Consider the following 21,426-nt stretch of genomic DNA (forward strand, 5'->3'; position numbering starts at 1 on the left):
ACCTTCTGAACCGCATAATGTCAACAGCTGAGGAAGTCGCGCAGAACCCAATGTCGCCAGTAGGAGAGGCACCAGAGATTCCGCGATCGCCCCAGATGTCGAGGCCCAAAAAGGACCCTCAGGTAGCAGGACCAGTCCAGTTGTCATTGCGAAACCCGTGTTTTGGTAAGCTATCTATGGAAGATAAGGGCACGACGGTGAATCTTGAGGTAGAAGACGAAATTCCGTTTAAAGGTTCGTCTCTGGGCCGCATGCCCACAATGGAACTTGAAGATTGGGACCTCAAGGACAGCAACAACCCTCTTGAAAAACTGCAACACAAGCTTCAACAGAAATTGAATATATTGAACCAGAGATTGCAAGCTTTCTAGTTTATGCATTTGACATCTCAGCTAGAGCTAAAATCCTATGATTTGTCACTTTTTGTTAACCTAGTAGAGCAGAATGAGCATCATAAGTTAAGCGAATTAATAGGGGCAATGGAGCAGGAGCTTGAAGAAGCGTTGCAGAGGCAATGACAGAGCAACATATTGTATTGTGTCACTCACAGGTATGGCGGACCGCGAAGCATTGGAAAAAAGGTTAGCATAATTAGAAGAACTAGAGGAAGAACGATTCTTGGATGGATTTCATCAGCAGGTATAGAAGCAACGGGAAAAAGCCTGGCACAATCGTCACATCAAGTTGCCCACTTTCAAAGTCAATGATTTGGTGTTGCTCTATGACAGTAAGGTGGAAAAATTTCCGGGGAAACTCAAAATGCATTGGCTTGGACCATATGTGGTTCGCGAAATCACAGATGGAGGGGCAATCCAGCTTGGCAAATTAAATGGAGAACCATTCCCTGGAAGAGTAAATGGCAGCTACTTAAATCTCTATACGGGTAGTTCTGCTACCTTACTCCACGACATTAGCCCCAGTCCTCGCACTCCTGGGAACCGGTCGATAGCGCGGGACTATAAATGTAGGCCGGAGCTAATGTACGAAGATGTTTTGAAAATCAGACGAAGGGGAGAAAAGGTACAACGTGATGCAGATGCGCAAGCTACACAGGGTTTGCTAGAGGGACCTCATGCAACGAACGTCATGCCACGCGGTGACTCAAGGGCGAGTCACGATGTTTGTGATGGGGGCTTGTTGGGCAGCGGATCCCCCGCGTAACGGTTTTGGGGCTTAAAGCCCACAATTTTGGGTAAATTGTATTGTAAATGCTCCGCGAAGTGCGCGGAGCGCAAATTGTAAAGAGTCGAGTCAAAGGGTTGTCTGCCCTAAAATAATGTAATGTAATGTAAAGTGAGTCGGCCTGCCCATGGTCCGCGCACCATGGGAATGTATAAATAGAGCAAAAGCTCTAAGATGAAAAGTAAGCTTTTAGAGATGAAGAGTCTTTATGAATTATTAAGCAAGAAAGCATCTGTGAGTCTGAGTCTGAGGTAAGAGAGTAGATAGAGGCTCTGCAGCTGTGTGCGCGGAGGCCTAGTAGAGTCCGCAGCTGTGTGCGCAGACCCCTGCAGCTGTGTGCGCGGAGGCCCAGTAGAGTCTGCAGCTGTGTGCGCAGACCCCTGCAGCTGTGTGCGCAGGGTAGGAGTGGGATTGTAAGCAAGAAGAAAGGATATTAATAAAGATAAGTTGGTCTCGGAATACCGCGTATCTGTTTCTATATTTCTGTTTATGCATCTGTTACAGTTTATGGTTGCATGCATATCTTTTTATGTTGAATGGTAATTGAAAGTATTGGTCCCACTTAAGTTAATTCAAGATCTATAATAATAAGCATAGGAAAGAGGTAAAGAACATTTTCGCTCTTCATTTAAGTCGCACGAAGGTAGTTTCACTTAACAAACAGCTGTGCAGAAGTAGCGCAGTGCGCAGAGTTGGATCGCAAGCCTTCCAAGACCCATCAAGACATCCCAAGGGTGCGGAACCCTGGTTCCAACACCCTCCCATACTACCTTGGGTGAGACCTCAGTCCGCGCTCCGCAGACTATTGCCGAAAGGGCTGGTAGTCTAGGGATTTGTTTGGCTAACTCACGATTAAACCTGGCTCGTGCCCCATCAAGCCAACAAATCCACACAAATGTGTGTTTTGTGTTGGTTCTGGTCATTTTCTTGGATTCGTAGTGTCTAAGGAGGGAATTCAACTCGATCCACTTAAGGTTCAGGCAATCCTTGATTTTCCTCCACCTTCCAATCTACTACAGTTACAGAGACTCCAAGGGAAGGCTAACTTTATGAGGAGGTTCATTCCCAATTACATTGAAATGGCTAAAGGATTTACTCGTTTATTGAAAAAGGGGATACCCTTCCATTGGGACTAGGTTTCGCAAGCTTCCTTTTATGCTCTTAAAGATACCTTGATTAGAGCCTCATTAATGTATTCCCCGAATTATCAAAACGACTACTTCTTGTATCTTGCTGCTGCAGATACAACCATTAGAATGGTTTTAGTCCAAGAAGAATATGGAATTGAACATTCAATATATTATTTGAGCCGCAATCTCAATGATACAGAAGTTAAGTACTCTTATGTCGAAAAGCTAGCTTTGGTTGTTGTTCAAGTTTTACAGAGATTTCGCCACTACATCCTGCTTTGAAAGACCATTGTCATTTCGGATTGCAACCATATGACATATATTTTGTCACGTCAATTGCTGGGGGGAAAATACTCAAAATGGTTCGTAATTTTGTAAGAGTTTTATTTGGAATTCATTAAATCCAAATCAAAGAAATATCTAGTCTTCGTCGAGCTTCTTTGTGACCTTCCCTCGAATACCATTGATTCAATATCAGAACCATCAAATCTTGACGAGTCTCTATTCTTGATTTCGTCATTTGACGCGTAGTATGGAGATATATTGATTTATCTCCAGACCCAAACTTTCCAACCAGATACCTCTCGCTCGCAACAACGACGTATCCGATACCAAGCCAAATATTATCTAATTGTTGGCGACACTCTTTACCGTCATGGTATCAATATGATTTTATGAAGATGCCTCACTCATGAGGAAGCCAAGAAAGTTTTGAATGATTGCCATTCAGATGCTTGTGGTGGGCACTTATCTGGTTATGCTACCGCGCAGAGAATTCTTCGTGTTGGTTACCTCTGGCCTACTATATTCAAAGATTGCATAATTACCATTAGAAGTTGTCACGCATGCCAGATCTATGACCGTAAAGCTAGATTACCACCTACACCATTGCATCCCATCATTGTTGTTGGACCATTCACCAAATGGGGCATTGACCTTGTTAGAGTCGGTCTAGTAGCCCTCCACCAGAGATCAAAGCTCTGTGCATTTCATGATTGGGTGTCCCATCAGTGTGATCATGTTGCATTCCGTTAGGCATGCCATAATCCTGGTGGAGGGAGTTTGTGTCGATATTCCCCTTTTGTTTGGCACTGCTGGTTCCGGTTTGTTCAAGTAAATAAAATCCTCAAAGGGTCATTCATCTTGCTTTAAGTTTTAAGGTCTTAGGTCTAGGGTTGAGTCCATTTTTATCTTGAGAGGTCATAAAGGACCAGCAGGCCAGAGGGATGTCCTTCATTAAACATTATTTCAAAAATTCTCATCATTGTACAGCTAAATTTTCACCTTGTTCTCAAAAACTCTGTTTTTGAAAACAAAGGTCATTATCCCATTTTTGTAAAAATTCTCAAAATTTCAAATTCTTCAAATGTCGAAGTGCAGCCTTGGTCTCCTTTGCCAAAGCATCCTAGAAGCTATCCCTGCAAAAATTTTCAGAAGAAATCATCATTTCAACCAAGTTTTCAAAGAAAAGAAATCAAAGGTCAGATCCAATTAGTTCAAAAAGTGTCAACACTCAAAACATTACAAAGTGGGTTTTGGGCAAGTAAAAATCAAAAGGAAACCTATAAAAGCACATCACTCCTCATTTGCAACTCATTTTCCTCTTACAAGCTAAGTGAATCCTTGCAAAGTCGATTTTAGGAGTTCTTGAGCAAGTTGAGCAGTTTCAGAGGCGCGCTACGCGTCAGGAGAGGCGCGCTACGCGTCAGGGAGATTTTTTCAGTGTTATTTTGCACGTGCGCTACGCGTCAGAGGGGCGCTACGCGTTGGGCAGGGCGCGCTACGCGTTGGGGTTTCAGCTCAACAAACTGCCAGCAAGTCATCAAATCGATTTTTCTCTCAGGCAAAGTGCAGGTAGGCTTCTCCTCTATGCCTAGATTTGGTTTTGCAAGATGAAAAAGAGAATTAATATGTTCAAATGCTATGTAAATGATAAATCAAAACCCTCCCTTGTTGTGAAAAATTTAAAGTTTCAATGGTACTAGGGTTTCAAATTTCTCTTGCTGTCCAAGGTTGCCCATTTATAAATCCCTTTTTCCCTCATTTTCATCACCTTTCTCCCTCAAATTTTCCCTTGAAATTTCATCATTCTCCTCTCTAAAATTCCTAAAAGCATACTTAATTCCTAAACCCTACTTCACTTTAAAATCCCACAATTTTGTAATTTCCCATGCTTGTCTTCCCTAAATTCCTTCTTTGTGTTTATTCTCCCTAATTCCCACATGTTCCCCTATCCCTAACAATTCCCTTGTATTTATGTCCCCTTGGTGACAGCATTTGAAAAAGTCAAAAAGCAGTTAATTGGGTGCCAAGTCAGCAATATATTTCAGTCATCTTGCCTTCATAACCATGTCAGAAACCGAATCAGATTATGAGCAGAGCTATGACAGTGATTCAACACCAGAGGTAGAAGTGCCAAGGAGGCATCACAAGGGTGGTAAGGGTGGTCGGCATGTCAGAGAGGAGCCCACTTCATTGGCTCATTTGCAAGCTTGTCCACTTGCAATGTCATGTTTTCAGTATCAATCATGCTTTGGATATTGTGAGAGGATCTCACAAATTCAACACCATAGAGAGCTGGTCCGCTTGTTTGTCCTACATTTGCACAATGGCCATGTGAACCTTGCAGGAGTGGATTTCACCTTATCACCTGAAATGGTTGCTCAAGCCACCGGGATACCAAATGTTGGGGAAGAGTGGACCAAGCGCAAGCTGCTAGATAAATTTCATTATCAACCATACATCAAACCCGGATGCATGAGGCACCTTACTGTTGTTTTTCCTTTCAGATTCCTAAGGGATGAGTATGCACCCTTGATGAGGCTCATTATGCGTTATTTCACTTGTGAGGGCAGATTTTCACGTTTATATTCGTACCATATCCGTTTGTTGATGCATTTCACCCGGGTACGAATGATGAACATTCCATTTTTCATGTGCCGAAATATAGAGAAGATGGTGCCCGTAGTGCAAAGGAAGAATCCCGCACAGCAGCTCAAAAGTATATATCATTATGCACTGATCGAGATCATAGTGATGCATCAGTTGGCACAGCAGGGTATTGCTTGGGAGGATTTCATTTCTCGCGACTTCTTCATGGTGCCACAGCCACCTCCCGAGGTTGTCCATGATGAGGGAGGGCCTTCACAGCAGTTTGATATTCCTGAGGCAGAGCATGTCAGTGCTCCTCCAGCATATGTTACATATCAGAGAGGCCACAGGGTCTTATTTGCATCTGCACGGCGAGTATTATCTCCACACCAGGTGGAAGGGGTCTCGCCTTCTTCATCAGCACAGCGAGTGTTATCTCCACACCAGGTGGAAGGGGCCTCGCTTTCGACAGCAGCACAGGTACAAGAGAGAGGCAAGCAGCCCAAGATTGATGAGGGGCCATCAGGTGATCCAGACATAGATGTTGTTGACCTTGATATCAGCTCTCCTAGCTTAGAGTCAAAGGAGATCATTCAACAACTTAGGGCGGAAAATGACTTGTTGCAGCAAAAGTTGGAAATGGCAAATTGGACAATCACATACTTAGAGCAGCGCAACAAGCAATTGGAGGATGAACACACTCTTGATGAGTTGCGGAGGATCCGAGAAGACCGGAACTTGGCTCGCAAGAGACCCGGTGATTTGACACCTATTGAGCAAGGGTCTATGCTCATTCGAGTGAACTCTCATTTAGAAACGTTGATAGCCAAGGCAAATAGGGACAAATACATGCTCCGCCACATGAAGAACCATTATTGGGCCCGCATGCATGTGTGCAAAGCAAAAATGAAGGTACTTAAAGCACGCTTGGCCAAGGCACTAAAACGGAGGAAAAGGTCCGATCCGCTTCAAATTTTGGCTGAAGCCACCTTGAGGGAGCATGGTGCTCAATGATACACCTCCAGCTCAAAATTCAGGAAATTTGGAGCAATTTTGGTCAATTTTGAATTTTTTGTGCCAAAAACAGGTTTTTGCCCTCAACGCGTAGCGCGCCGCGCGCTACCCTTAAGTTGGGGAGGTCCATTTCAGGAAAACTCAGCATTTTTGGATTTTTCATGACAAAATACACTTTCTCAGCCACTTCCAAGAATTTTCATGGAGATTTGAGCCCCCAAAAGGTCAAAAAACAAGCAAAAAATGACCTTCTGCCACTTTTTGGACACACAGGAAGCAGTCTTGGGAGATTGCAATTTTGGAGGGGCAAATGGCCACCAAATTGAGAAATTCCACTTGGGCTAGAGAGTAGACATCTAGACCTTTCCAACAAGCCCACTTATGCCTCATTTGGATTCCGGGAAGTGCCTCAAATGTGGGCTGAAAGGCGCGCTACGTGTTGAGAAATGGCGCGCTACGCGTTGGGAAAATTTGCCAGTTTTGCATCTTCAGCACAGGAAAACGCAACAGTGACTAGTTTTGACTTTTTGGTTGGATTTTTCATCCTCCTTGATGTATTTGATGTAATTTCATGATTGACATGACACTTTTTACCTATTCTAGAAGATTCATTCATAAAATGGCAAAAAATTAATGAATGAATTGGTTTCCTAGCTTATAGAGGCAAGTTGTTTTGATTGCCTAGATTGTAGTGCTCAGTTTAGAATTGGTTGAAACAGCTCCTAGGATGATGAGCTCGACCCCTAGAGGCAAGGAAGTGTGTTAGCTTGCCTATATTATGTACTTTCTTAGTCATTTTCATGGTTGGACTCTTGAGGGATAAGCTTAGACTGTTTTATACTTTGTATCTCTGCAATTTTGGCAAAGGAAAGACCAGGGTTTTGCAGCACTATTTGGGATTCCTGTGGTTATTTGTGTTGATGGTGTGTTTCTCTCATGTACTTGTAAGTTTGTTATGTGCATCATTTTCCTACTCTTCTCTTCTGCAAATTAAGTAAATGAAGTGTTAAGGTAGAATTCATGGTTTCTATGCTCTGCCTTTAAGTTTGCTTAATATCAATGTTTTCATCTGTTTAAGGAGAACTCTCGATGGTTTCTTGCTCTCCTTGACTCCTCACCGGTCATATCTATCCATTCACTTATTTCAAAGGCATCAAGACAATCTCCTACCTTGCCCCAAAAAGACCTCTGCAAAAACTGTGTCTCATCCCCGCACCCAAAATTGTCGTGCTCAGTTTTCCAACAAAACCCTAAAAATTTAAAATCAAACTTTCCCTATCAGTTTACTAGCCTAAAATCAGTGTTCTTTATTGGTCATCTCCGCCCTTTGAAGACCTTTTGCCAAGATAGACCCGGAGAGAGCCCTCTCCTGTCCTCGTAGGGCTAGCTACGAGGCTAAGTGGTTTGATGTTGCCTTGGATTTTGTCTTCTTCAGCCTGAGGCAGATTCAAGCGCTAACAGACTTCATGAAATGCAACCCCACCTCAGTCGGGGGGCATGGGTACATTATAGGCATTGTTGATTATTTTACCAAATGGGCCGAGGTGATGTCAACATTAAACAACAATGACGAGATGGTTGCTCTTTTCTTTTTCAACCACGTGGTTGTCCGGTTTGGTGTACCACAGGCTATAGTTACAGATCATGGGTCACATTTTCGCAATCACATGATGGCTGAGTTGACTACCAAGTTAGGACTTTCACATGATAGTTCTACTCCTTATTATCCGCAAGTGAATGGAAAAGTTGAGGCATTCAACAAAGTCCTTAAGAGAATGCTTCAAAGAATGATAGGGGTTCATAAATGAAACTAGAATTTAATCTTGTACTCTGCCTTGTGGGCATATCGGACCTCGGTGAGAAATACAACAGGATTCACACCCTTTCAATTGGTGTATGGTTTGGAGGCAATCTTGCCGATACAATGTAAAATTATCCATAAGCAAATAATTTCCCTCCCATCATTCAGATCAGTACCATTAGGGCTCATCAAACCCTAATTCAGTCGTTACATGCCCCACACAAGTCATCATTTTGAATGCCTCCTTCCCTAAGAGTTTTTTGGCCTGAAGCCCTCCGGAAATGCCTCCTTAATGGACCAGCGCAACCTTGGACAAGGGAAAGTGCGCTTTAGTGCAGGTAGGCCCATGTCAGGGTACTTTGAAAAGCCCCTAGGCCCACTTTGACATGCTCTGGGCAAGATTGAGTGAAATTCACATAGGGTTCTGGGAATATTCTTATCTTTTGGATCCATCTAGCATAATTCCCACACTTATCATCTCCTAAGAGCTCGAAATTGGATAGGGAATGGGTTAAGTAACCTCCTATCCTCTCATCCTTTCCTCCATGGAAACTAACTCTAAGTTTGGAAGGCCATTCAATACCCTCATTTATGACAAAAATTCCTCCATTTGCCTATAAATTGACCTCTCATTTAAGTGATCAGTAGCTGGACTTTCAAAATTTGTAAGGAGATAATGTTGGTGAGAGAATTGAGATTGTAAGTGAGTAGTGTTATTATGCCGAAGTTTTGTGCTATTGATGTGATGTTGGTTGGAACCCAAGCTAGAAGAGTGATAATGGATCGGACTTCATGCTTGTAATTCTTCCTTCTACTTAATAAAGTTGTTTACACCCTTTTTCCATATCCTTATCTTGATATATGATGTTTATATGTGTGAATTTATCTGATTCCATTTACTTGTATTCGATAGATATCTTGCTTTGATTGGTTCTCTGTCTTTTGTTTATGCTTGCAGGTACTTTTTGAGTGAGTTAAGTTCGAGAATGTTGGGTTGTGTTATATTCTTTCCACGTAGTTAATAGGGGATTTGAAGGGCACCCGTAACCCCACTTTATGGGGTCCGGGGCAGCGCCCCGGAAAATTTTGGTTTTGGACCATATGTTAGGTTGGGCAGACCCACCTATGGTTTTGTGCATGATTTTTCACACATGTTTTTTGGACGCGATGGTTTTCGGTCCATGGTATTGGATGCTTTGGCATGTATAAATATGTATTGTAACATTGAAAGGAACATAATGAAAAAATCAAGCTGGTAGTCCCGGTTTTGGGATCCAGGAAAAAAATCTCTGTGCATATGTGTTTTATGGGTTATGCTCTCGCATTGTTTATTTTCTTTGTTTAAGAATTCGTATGCAGGTAATTTCTATACAGGGTTAAAACCTACATTTGGTATCAGAGCTGTTTTGGCTTCAAGGGGATGCCTTTGTTGCTAAGGGGTTTCGCTCGGGCCTGTGGTAGACCCTGTTCAGTGGGAGATCTGCGAGATCGATTCTGGTAGTGAAAGAAGATGGCGAGCAGTGGAAAGATAGAGATTGAGAAGTTCAATGGTCAGAGTTTTGAGTTGTGGAAACTCAAGATGGAGGATCTGTTGGTGGATAAAGATCAGTGGATCGCGGTAGATCCGGGTACTAAACCATCGGGAGTGACCGATGAAGAATGGAAGAAGTTGGATCGGAAGGCAAAGAGCACAATACGATTGTGTGTCTCAGATTCAGTATTGTTGAATGTATCAGGGGAAGCTACGGCAAAGGCTTTGTGGGTCAAGTTAGGGACTTTGTACCAATCTAAGTCTCTGGTGAATAAATTGTTCCTGCGGAAAAAGCTATATAACCTGAGGATGAAAGATGGAGACTCGGTGACAGAGCATCTGAATGCGTTTAATACTATGGTAAGTCAGTTATTATCTGTTGATATTAAAATTTCAGATGAAGATAAGTGCATCAGTCTGTTGTGTTCTCTACCAGATTCGTGGGATAGTCTGGTTATTGCAATAGGTAGCAATGCAACTGCTTTGCAGTTTGATGAAATAGTCTCAGCCTTGCTGACGGAGGAGATGAGACGGAAAAATATGGACAACCAGAATGGTGATGCCTTGTCTGTACGAGGATGGTCCCAGAACAGAAACAAAAATAAGTCATCGAGTGGGAGATATAAATCTAGAGGGAGATCTAAATCTCCAGGAAAACCTACAAAGGTGGTGTGCTGGAAATGCGGAAAGGAAGGGCACTTCAGAAGGGATTGTAAATCTAAAGCTCCTGATAAAGGAAAGGGATCTGATGACGCTCCTTCTGCAGAGGCGAAAACCACCTCAGATGAAGGTGGGGATGTGTACTTGGCTTCTTCAAGTACACATGTAGATCATGAGGCATGGTTGATTGACTCAGGTGCATCCTTTCACTTCACTCCCCATAGAGAGTGGTTCTGCGAGTATGAGAAATACGATGGTGTTGATGTCTTCTTAGGAGATGATAGGAAGGCTAGAATCATTGGTCGGGGAAAAGTAAAGTTGAAGTTGCAAGGTGGAAGGGTTAGAACACTTCCGAGTGTTCTACATATTCCTGCATTGGCCAGAAATCTGATTTCTGTAAGCAAGTTGGATGATGCAGGTGTAAAGACAGTGTTCAAGAAAGATACCTGCAAGATGGTTCGAGGAGCACTGATATTGATGTAGGGAGTTCGAATTGGAACTCTGTACAAGCTGCAAGGTAGCACTGTTGTTGATGGGTGCAATAGTTCTATGGTTCCTGAAAATGGAGTAGAAAATCTAGTGGTCTCTGGAGAGAAGACGATGTTGTGGCATCAAAGGCTTGGACATATTGGAGAGAAGGGCCTTCGAATAATTCATGGTAAAGGTATGGTAGAAGGTATGAATGATAGCTCTCTGGATTTTGATTTCTGTGAAAATTGTGTGTATGGGAAGCAAAATTGGGTGAGTTTCCCCTCTGGTGGTAAGAGGACGAAACATATATCAGAGCTTGTGCACAGTGATGTGTTTGGACCTGTGAAGGTTCCATCACTGGGTAAGTCTGTGTACTATGTATCATTTATAGATGACTTCTCAAGGAATACATGGATATATTTCCTTAAGAATAAATCTGAAGTCTTTGACAGGTTTAAAGAATTTAAGGTTCTGGTGGAAAATCAGACAGAGAAGAAGATAAAGGTGTTGAGGACAGATAATGGTGGAGAATTTTGCAGCAAGGAATTTGAAGAATTCTGTAAGAAGTGTGGTATAGCACGGCAGAAGACTACTCCATATACACCTCAGCAAAATGGAGTCGCAGAAAGAATGAACAAGACGTTGATGGAAAGGGCAAGAAGCATGCTCAGTGGTGCTGGGTTAGGACAGGAACTCTGGGCAGAGGCGGTGGATACTGCATGTTACCTGGTCAACAGGTCACCTTCATCAGCGTTGGAGGATAAGACTCCACAAGAAGTATGGACTGGTAAGAAACCCTCTCTTTCACATCTAAGGGTATTTGGATGTGATGCATATGTACATGTTCCAAAGGAGAAACGAACCAAGTTGGATAGTAAATCTGAAAAGTGCATCTTTATTGGGTATAAGGATGGTTTAAAGGGTTATAAGCTTTGGAACCCAGTCACACGGAAGGTTGTGTACAGCCGAGATGTGTTGTTCAGAGAGGTAAAAGATGTTATTCAACATGAAGTCCAACCAAAGGAACCTGAGAAGATAGAGTTTGAGCCAAAGGAGGAAGAATCAGACTCTGCAGCAGAGGAGGAATCAGAAGATGAAGAGCCACAAAATCCGGCTGTGAGAAGATCAGTTCGAGAAAGAAGGCAGCCAGAAAGGTATAGTCCATCTGCTTTCAGTTCAAATTTTGCTTTGTCTGTTATTGATGATGATCCCAGAACTGTGAAGCAAGCAGTGGATTCAGAGGATGGAAAACTCTGGAAAGAGGCCATGGTCGATGAAATGGCATCTTTGCACAAAAATGAGGCTTGGGATCTGGTGGAGTTGCCGGCTGGAAGGAAACCCATTGGCAGCGAATGGGTGTTCAAGAAGAAGACAAATGCAGAAGGAAAGGTGGAGAAATACAAAGCTCGGTTGGTAGCAAAAGGTTATTCCCAGGTGCCGGGAATTGATTTTGGTGATATTTTTTCTCCTGTTGCCAAGGTAACTTCTATTAGATTACTTTTATCTGTTGCTGCTGCTTTTGATTTTGAGGTAGAATAGATGGATGTGAAGACAACATTTCTTCACGGGGATTTGGAAGAGGAAATCTACATGAAGCAACTTGAAGGCTTTGCGGTGAAGGGTAAGAAAGAACTGGTATGCAAGTTAAAGAAGTCTCTGTATGGGTTAAAACAGTCACCAAGGATGTGGTATCATAAATTTGATACATTTATACGGGGACTTGGCTTCACCAGAAGCAAAGCAGATCATTGTGTGTATTTTAAATTAATTGGTGACCGTGTTATTTATCTGGTCTTGTATGTGGATGATATGTTGCTGGTTGGAAATGACAAAGAAATTATCTGGGATTTGAAGACCCAATTGTCCTCCAAATTCGACATGAAATATCTTGGTGCTACAAACTATATTTTGGGCATGGAAATTAAAAGAGATCGGTCAAAGAGGAAGCTCTGGTTAAACCAGAGGAAGTATGTCGAGACAATACTACAGAGGTTTAATATGCAGGATAGTAAACTGGTGAAGGTTCCTATTCCTGTAGGTGTGAGGTTATCTGCTGAACAGTGTCCCAAGACACAAGAAGAGGAAGAGGACATGTCTCGTGTTCCATATGCAAGTGCAGTGGGTAGCCTGATGTATGCAATGGTCTGTACTAGACCAGACATTGCACATGCAGTGGGAGTATTGAGCAGGTTTATGTCAAAACCTGGGAAGGAGCACTGGACAGCAGTGAAGCAGGTTTTCAGGTATTTGCGTGGAACTAGTGATTATGGTTTGTGCTACCAAGGAAGACCAGGATTGGACAGAGTGTTGGATATTCATGGCTTTGTTGATGCAGACTGGGTTGGAGATCTGGATCAGAGAAGATCTACAAGTGGGTATGTGTTTAACCTATTTGGAGGTGCAGTCAGTTGGATGAGTAAGAAACAATCTGTAGTGGCACTATCAACTACAGAGGCAGAATACATGGCAGCCACTCATGCAAGCAAGGAAGCAGTTTGGTTGCAGAGATTGTGTTCAAGTATGGGGTTAGTACAGGGAGCTATAAGAATAGACTGTGACAGCCAAAGTGCAATTTTCTTGGCAAAGAACCCTGCTTATCATTCAAAGACAAAGCACATTGATGTGCAGTATCACTTTGTGAGGGATATGATAGAAGAAAGAAAGGTGTTGCTGGTAAAGGTGGACACTTTGAAGAATACTGCAGATGCATTGACAAAATCTGTAAGCTCTGAGAAGTTCTCTTGGTGTAGAGAAGCAATGGGAATCTCAGGGCTGAAAAATTGACTAAGCTCTCCTGTGGCCCCCTGTGGAAAGAAAACAACAAGTGGGAGATTGTTGGGTTGTGTTACATTCTTTCCACGTAGTTAATAGGGGGTTTGAAGGGCACCCGTAACCCCACTTTATGGGGTCCGGGGCAGCGCCCTGGAAAATTTTGGTTTTGGACCATATGTTAGGTTGGGCGGACCCACCTATGGTTTTGTGCATGATTTTTCACACATGTTTTTTGGACGCGATGGTTTTCGGTCCATGGTATTGGACGCGATGGTTTTCGGTCCATGGTATTGGATGCTTCGGCATGTATAAATATGTATTGTAACATTGAAAGGAACATAATGAAAAAATCAAGCTGGTAGTCCCGGTTTTGGGATCCAGGAAAAAAATCTCTGTGCATATGTGTTTTATGGGTTATGCTCTCGCATTGTTTATTTTCTTTGTTTAAGAATTCGTATGCAGGTAGTTTCTGTACAGGGTTAAAACCTACAGAGAAGGAGCGACGGGAGTCAAACAAAGGAGACAAAAGGAAAGCGAAAGAACAAGTAGGTCCTTTGATTCCTTTGTCTTATTTATCATTTATAGAAAAAAGGATAAGTGCTTTAAATATGTTGTTCTAGGTATAGCTACCTACCTAGGGAATTAGTATTTATCCATAGATACCAAATTCCTCATAACAATTGTCTAATTAAAATTTCTAATTTAGAAAGTTACTAGAATTAGTTATAAAATCTTGAGAAAAGAATAGATGTACCAACAAAGAGATAGGTTAATAAGGAAACATATCATTAGAATAAAGAAACAAGCATATGAAAAAATGGAGCATGGATCACAAGTGAGGAAATATCCAAACAAAAAGACACGACAAAGGAACTAACATCATCATGAAAGGAGAGAATGACCACAAAGGGAATTCAAACATCATCACAGAGAAACCGAATCGATTAGATGAAATAAAACTCAAATCATAAGTTGGATCGACCAACCGACCGACTTGACTAAAAGGATTATAGATAAAGTTGACAATATCGACCATAGGAAGTCACTCGACTCGAACAATGGAAAATAAGAAAGACAAAAAAATTAAAAGTAAAAAGAATCAAATGAATACATTCAACCATCATTCCTTGTTTAACAGGACAATTAAGTGACATTTAAAATCATGTGGTGTCTCATTAAAGCCTAAATATGAATTGAACGCCAAATATAAAAAAGTAATTGAGCCACATGCCTCGCACAAATTTATATATATGCAAAATTCGAGCATTTGGCACTGCCCAATAGTTTTCTTAAATTTTCACTAGATAGAGTGGTTAAGATTTCAGAAATCCCAGATCTATCAATCCTGGTTATCTCTGATCCCGAATTGCTTGAGTGTCTAAGAATCAAAGAGTTTCAAGAATATTTCAAAATGGGTAGGAAGAGAGTGCATTTTAAGGAACCAGATGTCATAGTAGAACAGATGAAAATATATCAGTTTGACCAGGTGACTACAATAGAGTTGTAGGTCCAAATTAATAATATTAGATAGACAAAAGTCGATAAACCCTCTTGGGAGAAGCACACTGAATCATTCATGAAGTGGGCTAAAGTTAATAACAAATGGATTGAGCAGACACTGATGTTACATGTAGCGGGAATCCAAGACATTCTCAACAAGACATTAGTTGCATATTTGCATGGGTTGAAGGAAGGAGTTTCCTAGTATATTATTATTCAGGACCACAATGGTGTTCCGTGGTTAGAAAAACCACTATCTATTTTGGTGAGTACAATTTATAACCTCACTAGTCTACCACATAGAGGAGATAAAATCCCAAAGACAATCAATCTGACTATGTGGATTAGAAAATTTATAGGTGGGATGACAACAAATAATTCTAAAGGTTTCATCATTGGCCAAGATCAGGATGTGGCTAGATCTCCGAACATAGATCAAATATACAAGAAATAGAGGTCAAAGGATATTGGTTGCCAGCAGAAAGAGAAGAAGAGGAATTTAAATATTAAAGCCATTAGATGTAGGTCTGGAAGCATCAATGGATTAGTTGACCACAACTACAAGGTAGATATCTCAATAAATGACAATGTTGTAGCCTTCTCCCTCAGTGGTTCCATGAGAATATACTCTCTTCTTTTCTATCTATTGTATCAAATTTTATAAAAAAAAATGTAAGTCTCCAAATATCCCCCTTCTTTGAGACAAAAAAGGCATTGAGGGCAGGAGAGATGTTGGAGGGGCTAGTTGACTCAGTCGATTAGCCCAGTCGAGTCAAGATAAGAAATATGTATTGTAAAGTTGGTGGACTTTCTAGTCAGTTCAACTCCCTAAGTCGATTATAAATAGTCAGTTCCAATAGTTAAACCGTTGTAACTATAGACACATGGTATACAAACACACACATGCACACACACAAAAATATGTATGAATTTATGCACATCAATGTAATAGTTTGAATTGCTCATTAAGAGACTATAATATAAAGTGTTGCTTCGCTAGTTCTATTCTACTTTGTGTCTCGTATGCTATTCTTATGTTCCATATGATTATGTGAGTTCTTACTATCCTTGTTATTTGTAATTAATGCACGCTATCTACTAGACTACAACACTCTGCAAGAGAAGAGAAAGGAACAAAAAAGGAATATGTTAGAAGAACTCAAAACGGACAAATAACTTGTTGATTCCAAGGAAAGAGTAAAAAAAATAAGCTAAAAAAGAAAAGACATAAACATTGAATTTAAATCTAAAGATGATGATAAAGTCAAGAGTAAGAAATAATTTGATATCAAGGACAAAGAGGAAGTAGAAGCACAATGGAATTAATAATTAGATGATAAGGATAATCACGACACATATATTAATATATAAAAGGAAAAATTTGAAGTAAGAACACAAGATAAAATTGAAGCCAAAAAATAAGAAAATGGGGGTAATCTACAAAGGAATATAAAGCCAAAGCATAAAAGTAAATAGGAATAGAGAAATCTCAAGATGAGGTTGAGGAAAATAAGAAAACACAAGGAAAAGAAGAAAAGAAATAAAATATTAAGATGAATGAAGGAAATATTGAAATACAATACCAACAACTTATGGTGGAAGTCTACACTCTCTAGACATCTTTTAGTTGCTTTGCTCCAAATGGTCATCACAAGAGAGGACCAATTTGTACACAAATTCATGAAATGGACAAAATAGAAATGCTTACATTTTGTAGGAAAATGAAGTAGGTGGTAAGACAAACTCATAAACATCGAAAATTTATCACTAATCAAGAAATGGCACCCACCTAAGATGGATTGGATCAATATCTTATTTTTCATACATATTGATGCCTTTATGAATGGAAAATTTGTAGGAATTAGCTTGTAGGATCATTTTTACCTGTGGTCCCACAGTAAAAAAAATTAGGATCCATTTTAAGGCATTAAATGGGATTTTTTTTATGGTAACAACCTTACTATGGACATAGATTCCATAATCTACACATTAATATATTTCCAACAACACAAGGATTTCCTCAATTAGATCGTGTATGAGAAAGTTACACCTCTTGAAATATTACCTATCAAAATTGAACACCATAATTCAAGAGGATGTCATGTCAACCCCTATCCTCATGGAAAAGAGGCTAGCCATATGGTAACTATGAATAATAATCTATAAGGTTCAATTTTTAACTCATATTAAGAGTTCAAGGAGTCAAAATCAACCACTAATGGGCTATCAAAATGTGTTATAACCATGCCACTAGGATGAAAGGGGGTTACATTATATTCGAGTGCATTTTGTTCCATAGATGAGTGGCATAGTTAGGAGTAAATAGAGAGGGTTTGTGTACTATGGATTCCACGGGCCATAGTTTCATTACTCTTACTTGCATTTATTTCCATTCAAAGAAAGAGAGAGTAGAGGAGCCTCACTTTCCAATTGGGTTTTCTCCTGCAATGGTTTCATATATCATATATTATGTTTTTATGGTTGTGAGTGATTATGTTTGTTTCATGTCCCTTATTTTCCAATTTTTACATATTGTATGCATGAAAATAAAAACTTAATAAATCCATAAGTCTAAGGAAAATAGCCCTAATAGTGTAGATTTCAGATTATAAACATTTTCAACATCAACCAATTGCCCACAACCATGATTCACTACCAAAATAATCTAAACACACATGCATAAGGTTACTTGTAAACAAAGGCACACTAGTCCTTCAACAACAACAAAAACAAACAAATCCTAAGTTTTACATCAATGCCAACCAAAAAATCAATGTTTCCAACAATTCACTATTTGTTCTTAAATCCTAGCTAGTTGTTTAGTTTTATATTTTATATATTTTTTTTTAGAATTAGGATTGGATTTAGGATTTATAGTTTGATTAACTTGATGCTAAATCCATATATTTGTAGTAAAACTAACATGTTGGAGGAGCTTTCTACCTTAACAAAGAGAACACAAATTAGGTCTTAGGTTTGAGAAATATCCCTTAGTTTGACAATGGATATTGGTCCGTATCAACATGCTATAATGAGGAATTACAAAAGATACACAACTAATGAATTTAAATGGAACAAAAAAAGCTTACAGAAAACAAATGTATTCGCTAGTAAACTATTCCAAAGGACCCTTACTGAAAGAGAGCTAATGAACTCCTATAATTATATCTAACCCAACTTTGCAATAGTAATTATTTTTTTAATAGAAGTATTATGAAGATTACAACAATACTCTTCAAGCAAAAATTCTTAACCTAAATCAAGAGAATACTACCAAAATTGAGATGAAAATAGTACATATATAATAGGGATTTCTTGGATTCCACAACAAAATTTCTAGGGAACTCCAAGACTACTTCCAAATTATTCATCACAATCACACCCCTACCAACACGCCCACTATTACACCCCCCTCCCCCCCACAACTCCTGCCTACCATCAATTCTTAGTTTCTTCATGGTAATTAATTATCATGCAAGTAAATTGCTAAAGGAATGAATTCTTAGGAACATCATTCTTTTTATTTGGTAGAACTAGTGTCCTACTAGAGACATAAATTCTCAATCTCATTTAATTCCTTCTTGGTTGAGCTATTGATGTGTTAAGTCATCCTTATTACCTAGGAAATGGATACCACTTAGCTTATGAAATTTAATATTTTTTTTTATCATACAAGAATCATGGATTCTAAGATTCTATGACTTATTTGTTTATTGAAATAAGAAAAATTAATAATGTTCATACATATCTTTCTTTGTACATGATTAAATAAATGACTAACCATTTTGCAGTAGATATAAATCTCATAACAAGAAAAATACAATGATTCATGGTTCATCCTCAAGAATATACTAAAACATACTCATCAACCATATATGAAACTAAAATGATTCACTACAAAATTTCATAATGCAATGCCAAACCAATTAGTTACAAGTAATTTATTAAAAAATTGTATTGGTTACAAAATTTGATAATGTAGTAGATTCATTCACTAAAGGTTGGTAGCGTGTAAGATTTTCATTAGATAAATTTCCATTGAAAGATATTAAAATAGGTTAATATCATTCATAGCCCAAGCCCCAAATATAGGCAAAATTACTCTAGAAGGTGCTATAATGGAAATATACTTATTTGGAAATGATGGATAACTAGTTGAGATATGTAGATATAAAAAATGATCTATGTATATCACAAATTTGAATTAGAAAGATGTGGATATGGATTAGATGCATTCATTAGTAGTGCATTTCAACTATATCAACAGACTATTGAAGAAAGGTGAAACTACAATTCAAAGGAATTACACTTCTCATGACTATAAGTTCTAGTGCTTGCAATAAATGGAAATGCACCAAGAAAAAATATTAACATAGTGTAATTTATTTCACAATTTGGTTCGTTAGATGATGTATATGAGTACATTGGCTCAACTGTATCCAAGTCCAATTTTACAAGCCTAATAATTTAGGCATAGGTCATTGGTTATGTTTGTAGAATTATCTCTTGGTCCATTAAATATTATAACTCAAGTCCATGCAAAAGGTTACCAAACAATTGAACATATGGAACCACAAGGGTTTCTCCTTGAGACTTCTTAAGGAAATGCCATCTCGGAAATACTAACTTGTTGACTTCTCATACTCTAGTTTTGAGAAGTGAATCCCATGAAGTACCTCATGCTTGGATTTAGAGAAAAGTAGATAGTGAAGGCCCTCTAAACCCAAAACATATAGGGATGACACCGAAGGGAACCATTATCTAATTTACAAATGTAGGCCCATATTTTGATAGTTTCTTTTGTTAATGAACATATGATCCGAATGGAAAATGGCATCCACCCATGGTATTCATCCACCAATAGTATTCATTTACCCATGGAATTTACCCATGGTATTGTAAGTGGCATCGACCCTTAGTATTCATCCTCCCATCATATTTATCCACTCATGGAATTTATCTATGGTATTGTAAGTGACATCCACACATGGAATTTACCTGTGGTATTGTGACAAAAAAAGTTATAGGTAACAAATCACATTTTGTAAAAGGACATATTGTCCACCACAATGTAGTCTTTACAGTTATTATCTATTTTAATAAAAAGTTTCTTTGTGGTTCGTTATTGTGTATTCTCCTCTTTTTCTTCTGGCATTTCAAAAAATTTAGACCTTGGGGGCCTCCCCCCAAGATCTAGACCAGTGGTATCAGATTCAGGTTACGATTCCATGGGAATGAGGGTTTGATGCATATTTCAGTTTCAAATTTTTGCATCAATATTAAAAAAACTTCATACACGTGCTACGTCCTCCACGGAGCACTTTCTTGGGCCAAGCGGGATGAATTTTTATTTTTTTCATTTTTTACAGGAATTTTCTTAGGCGGTGAGTTTGTAGATCAGATATGAAACTCTTGGTGCAAATTTTATAAAACTAAATAACATATCTAGATTCCTTGTCAAAAAATACCCAAATTTAAAAACAAAATCGGCCGAATTGGAGTCCAGATGAGGGAGATATTTCTAATTTAAAATCAGCTATGTTGCAAAACTTTTTTTCTTATGACAATTTTTGGACAGTGGCTCTCCTATAATTTTTTGCAGTTTTTGTGCACAATTTTAGAAAAATTATTGTAGATCTGAGCTCCTCTCGAAAATTATCCAATTTCAAAAAAAAAAATTGGTCAAATCGGAGTTCGGATGGAGAAGATATCGTTGATTTAAAATCAACGATTTTTTTTTTCAGATTTTTTCTACAGCAATATAGTTGCAGTGCGACTCTGAGTTTCCAGAGTATCCAGATAGGGATTTCAATCACATGGGAAGATGCAAAATGATCATTATATTTCCAAAAATAGATTATAATAAATATTCTGAGCTATATTGGCCAAGTTATACCCATTTTAAATACGGAGCAACATTCAGAGTGGGTTTCCTTTCGAGATGTGCCCTCCCACCCTGCTTTAGTAGGAACCTAGTTGAAATTATTTAGTTTCAACATAGCAACATTTGGCTCGGGTTCTTTAGAGATGTGTCCTCCCACCCCAGGCTATGTAGGCATATACTACTTCATCAACAGTCAGCATCATAGTTATCGGTCAACCACACAAAATCCTTGTCATCGAAGTCAATTTGCTAGGCCGCACACTGTTAGTATCACAATTGGTCACAAGCATTACAGGACATCTCTATCCTCGGATCTTTTTTTTTCATGGTTATGGGTCATCCCAAAACCCACACTTCATCGAAGTCCATTTGCTAGGCCGCACATTGATACTATCATAGTTGGTCACAAGCATTATAGGGTATCTCTATCCTCAGATCTTTGTTTTTCATGGTTATGGGTCATCCACAAACTCACACTTCATCGAAGTCCATTTGCTAGGACACACACTATCAGTATCATAGTTGGTCACAAACATTACAGGGTATCTCTATCCTCGAATCTTCATTCATCACGGTTATGGATTAACCACATAAAATCCTTCTCTTCGGT

General features: G+C 39.3%; 1 protein-coding gene across 1 annotated transcript in view; it reads left to right on the forward strand.

Annotated features, from left to right (window-relative positions):
- The first annotated feature begins 552 nt into the window (after positions 1–552).
- Positions 553–21,426, forward strand: part of LOC149143563 (uncharacterized) — a 31,328-nt gene continuing 10,454 nt past the window's right edge. Inside the window, exons 1-2 of the mRNA XM_089451877.1 lie at positions 553–581; positions 729–1,119. Coding sequence (XP_089308003.1) covers positions 553–581; positions 729–1,119 — 420 coding nt within the window. The remainder of the gene's footprint in view (positions 582–728; positions 1,120–21,426) is intronic.

The sequence above is a fragment of the Pinus tabuliformis genome, chromosome X, assembly GCF_031772625.1.
Source record: "Pinus tabuliformis cultivar Carrire ecotype Pingquan chromosome X, CPIR1, whole genome shotgun sequence".
Classification (NCBI taxonomy): domain Eukaryota; kingdom Viridiplantae; phylum Streptophyta; class Pinopsida; order Pinales; family Pinaceae; genus Pinus; species Pinus tabuliformis.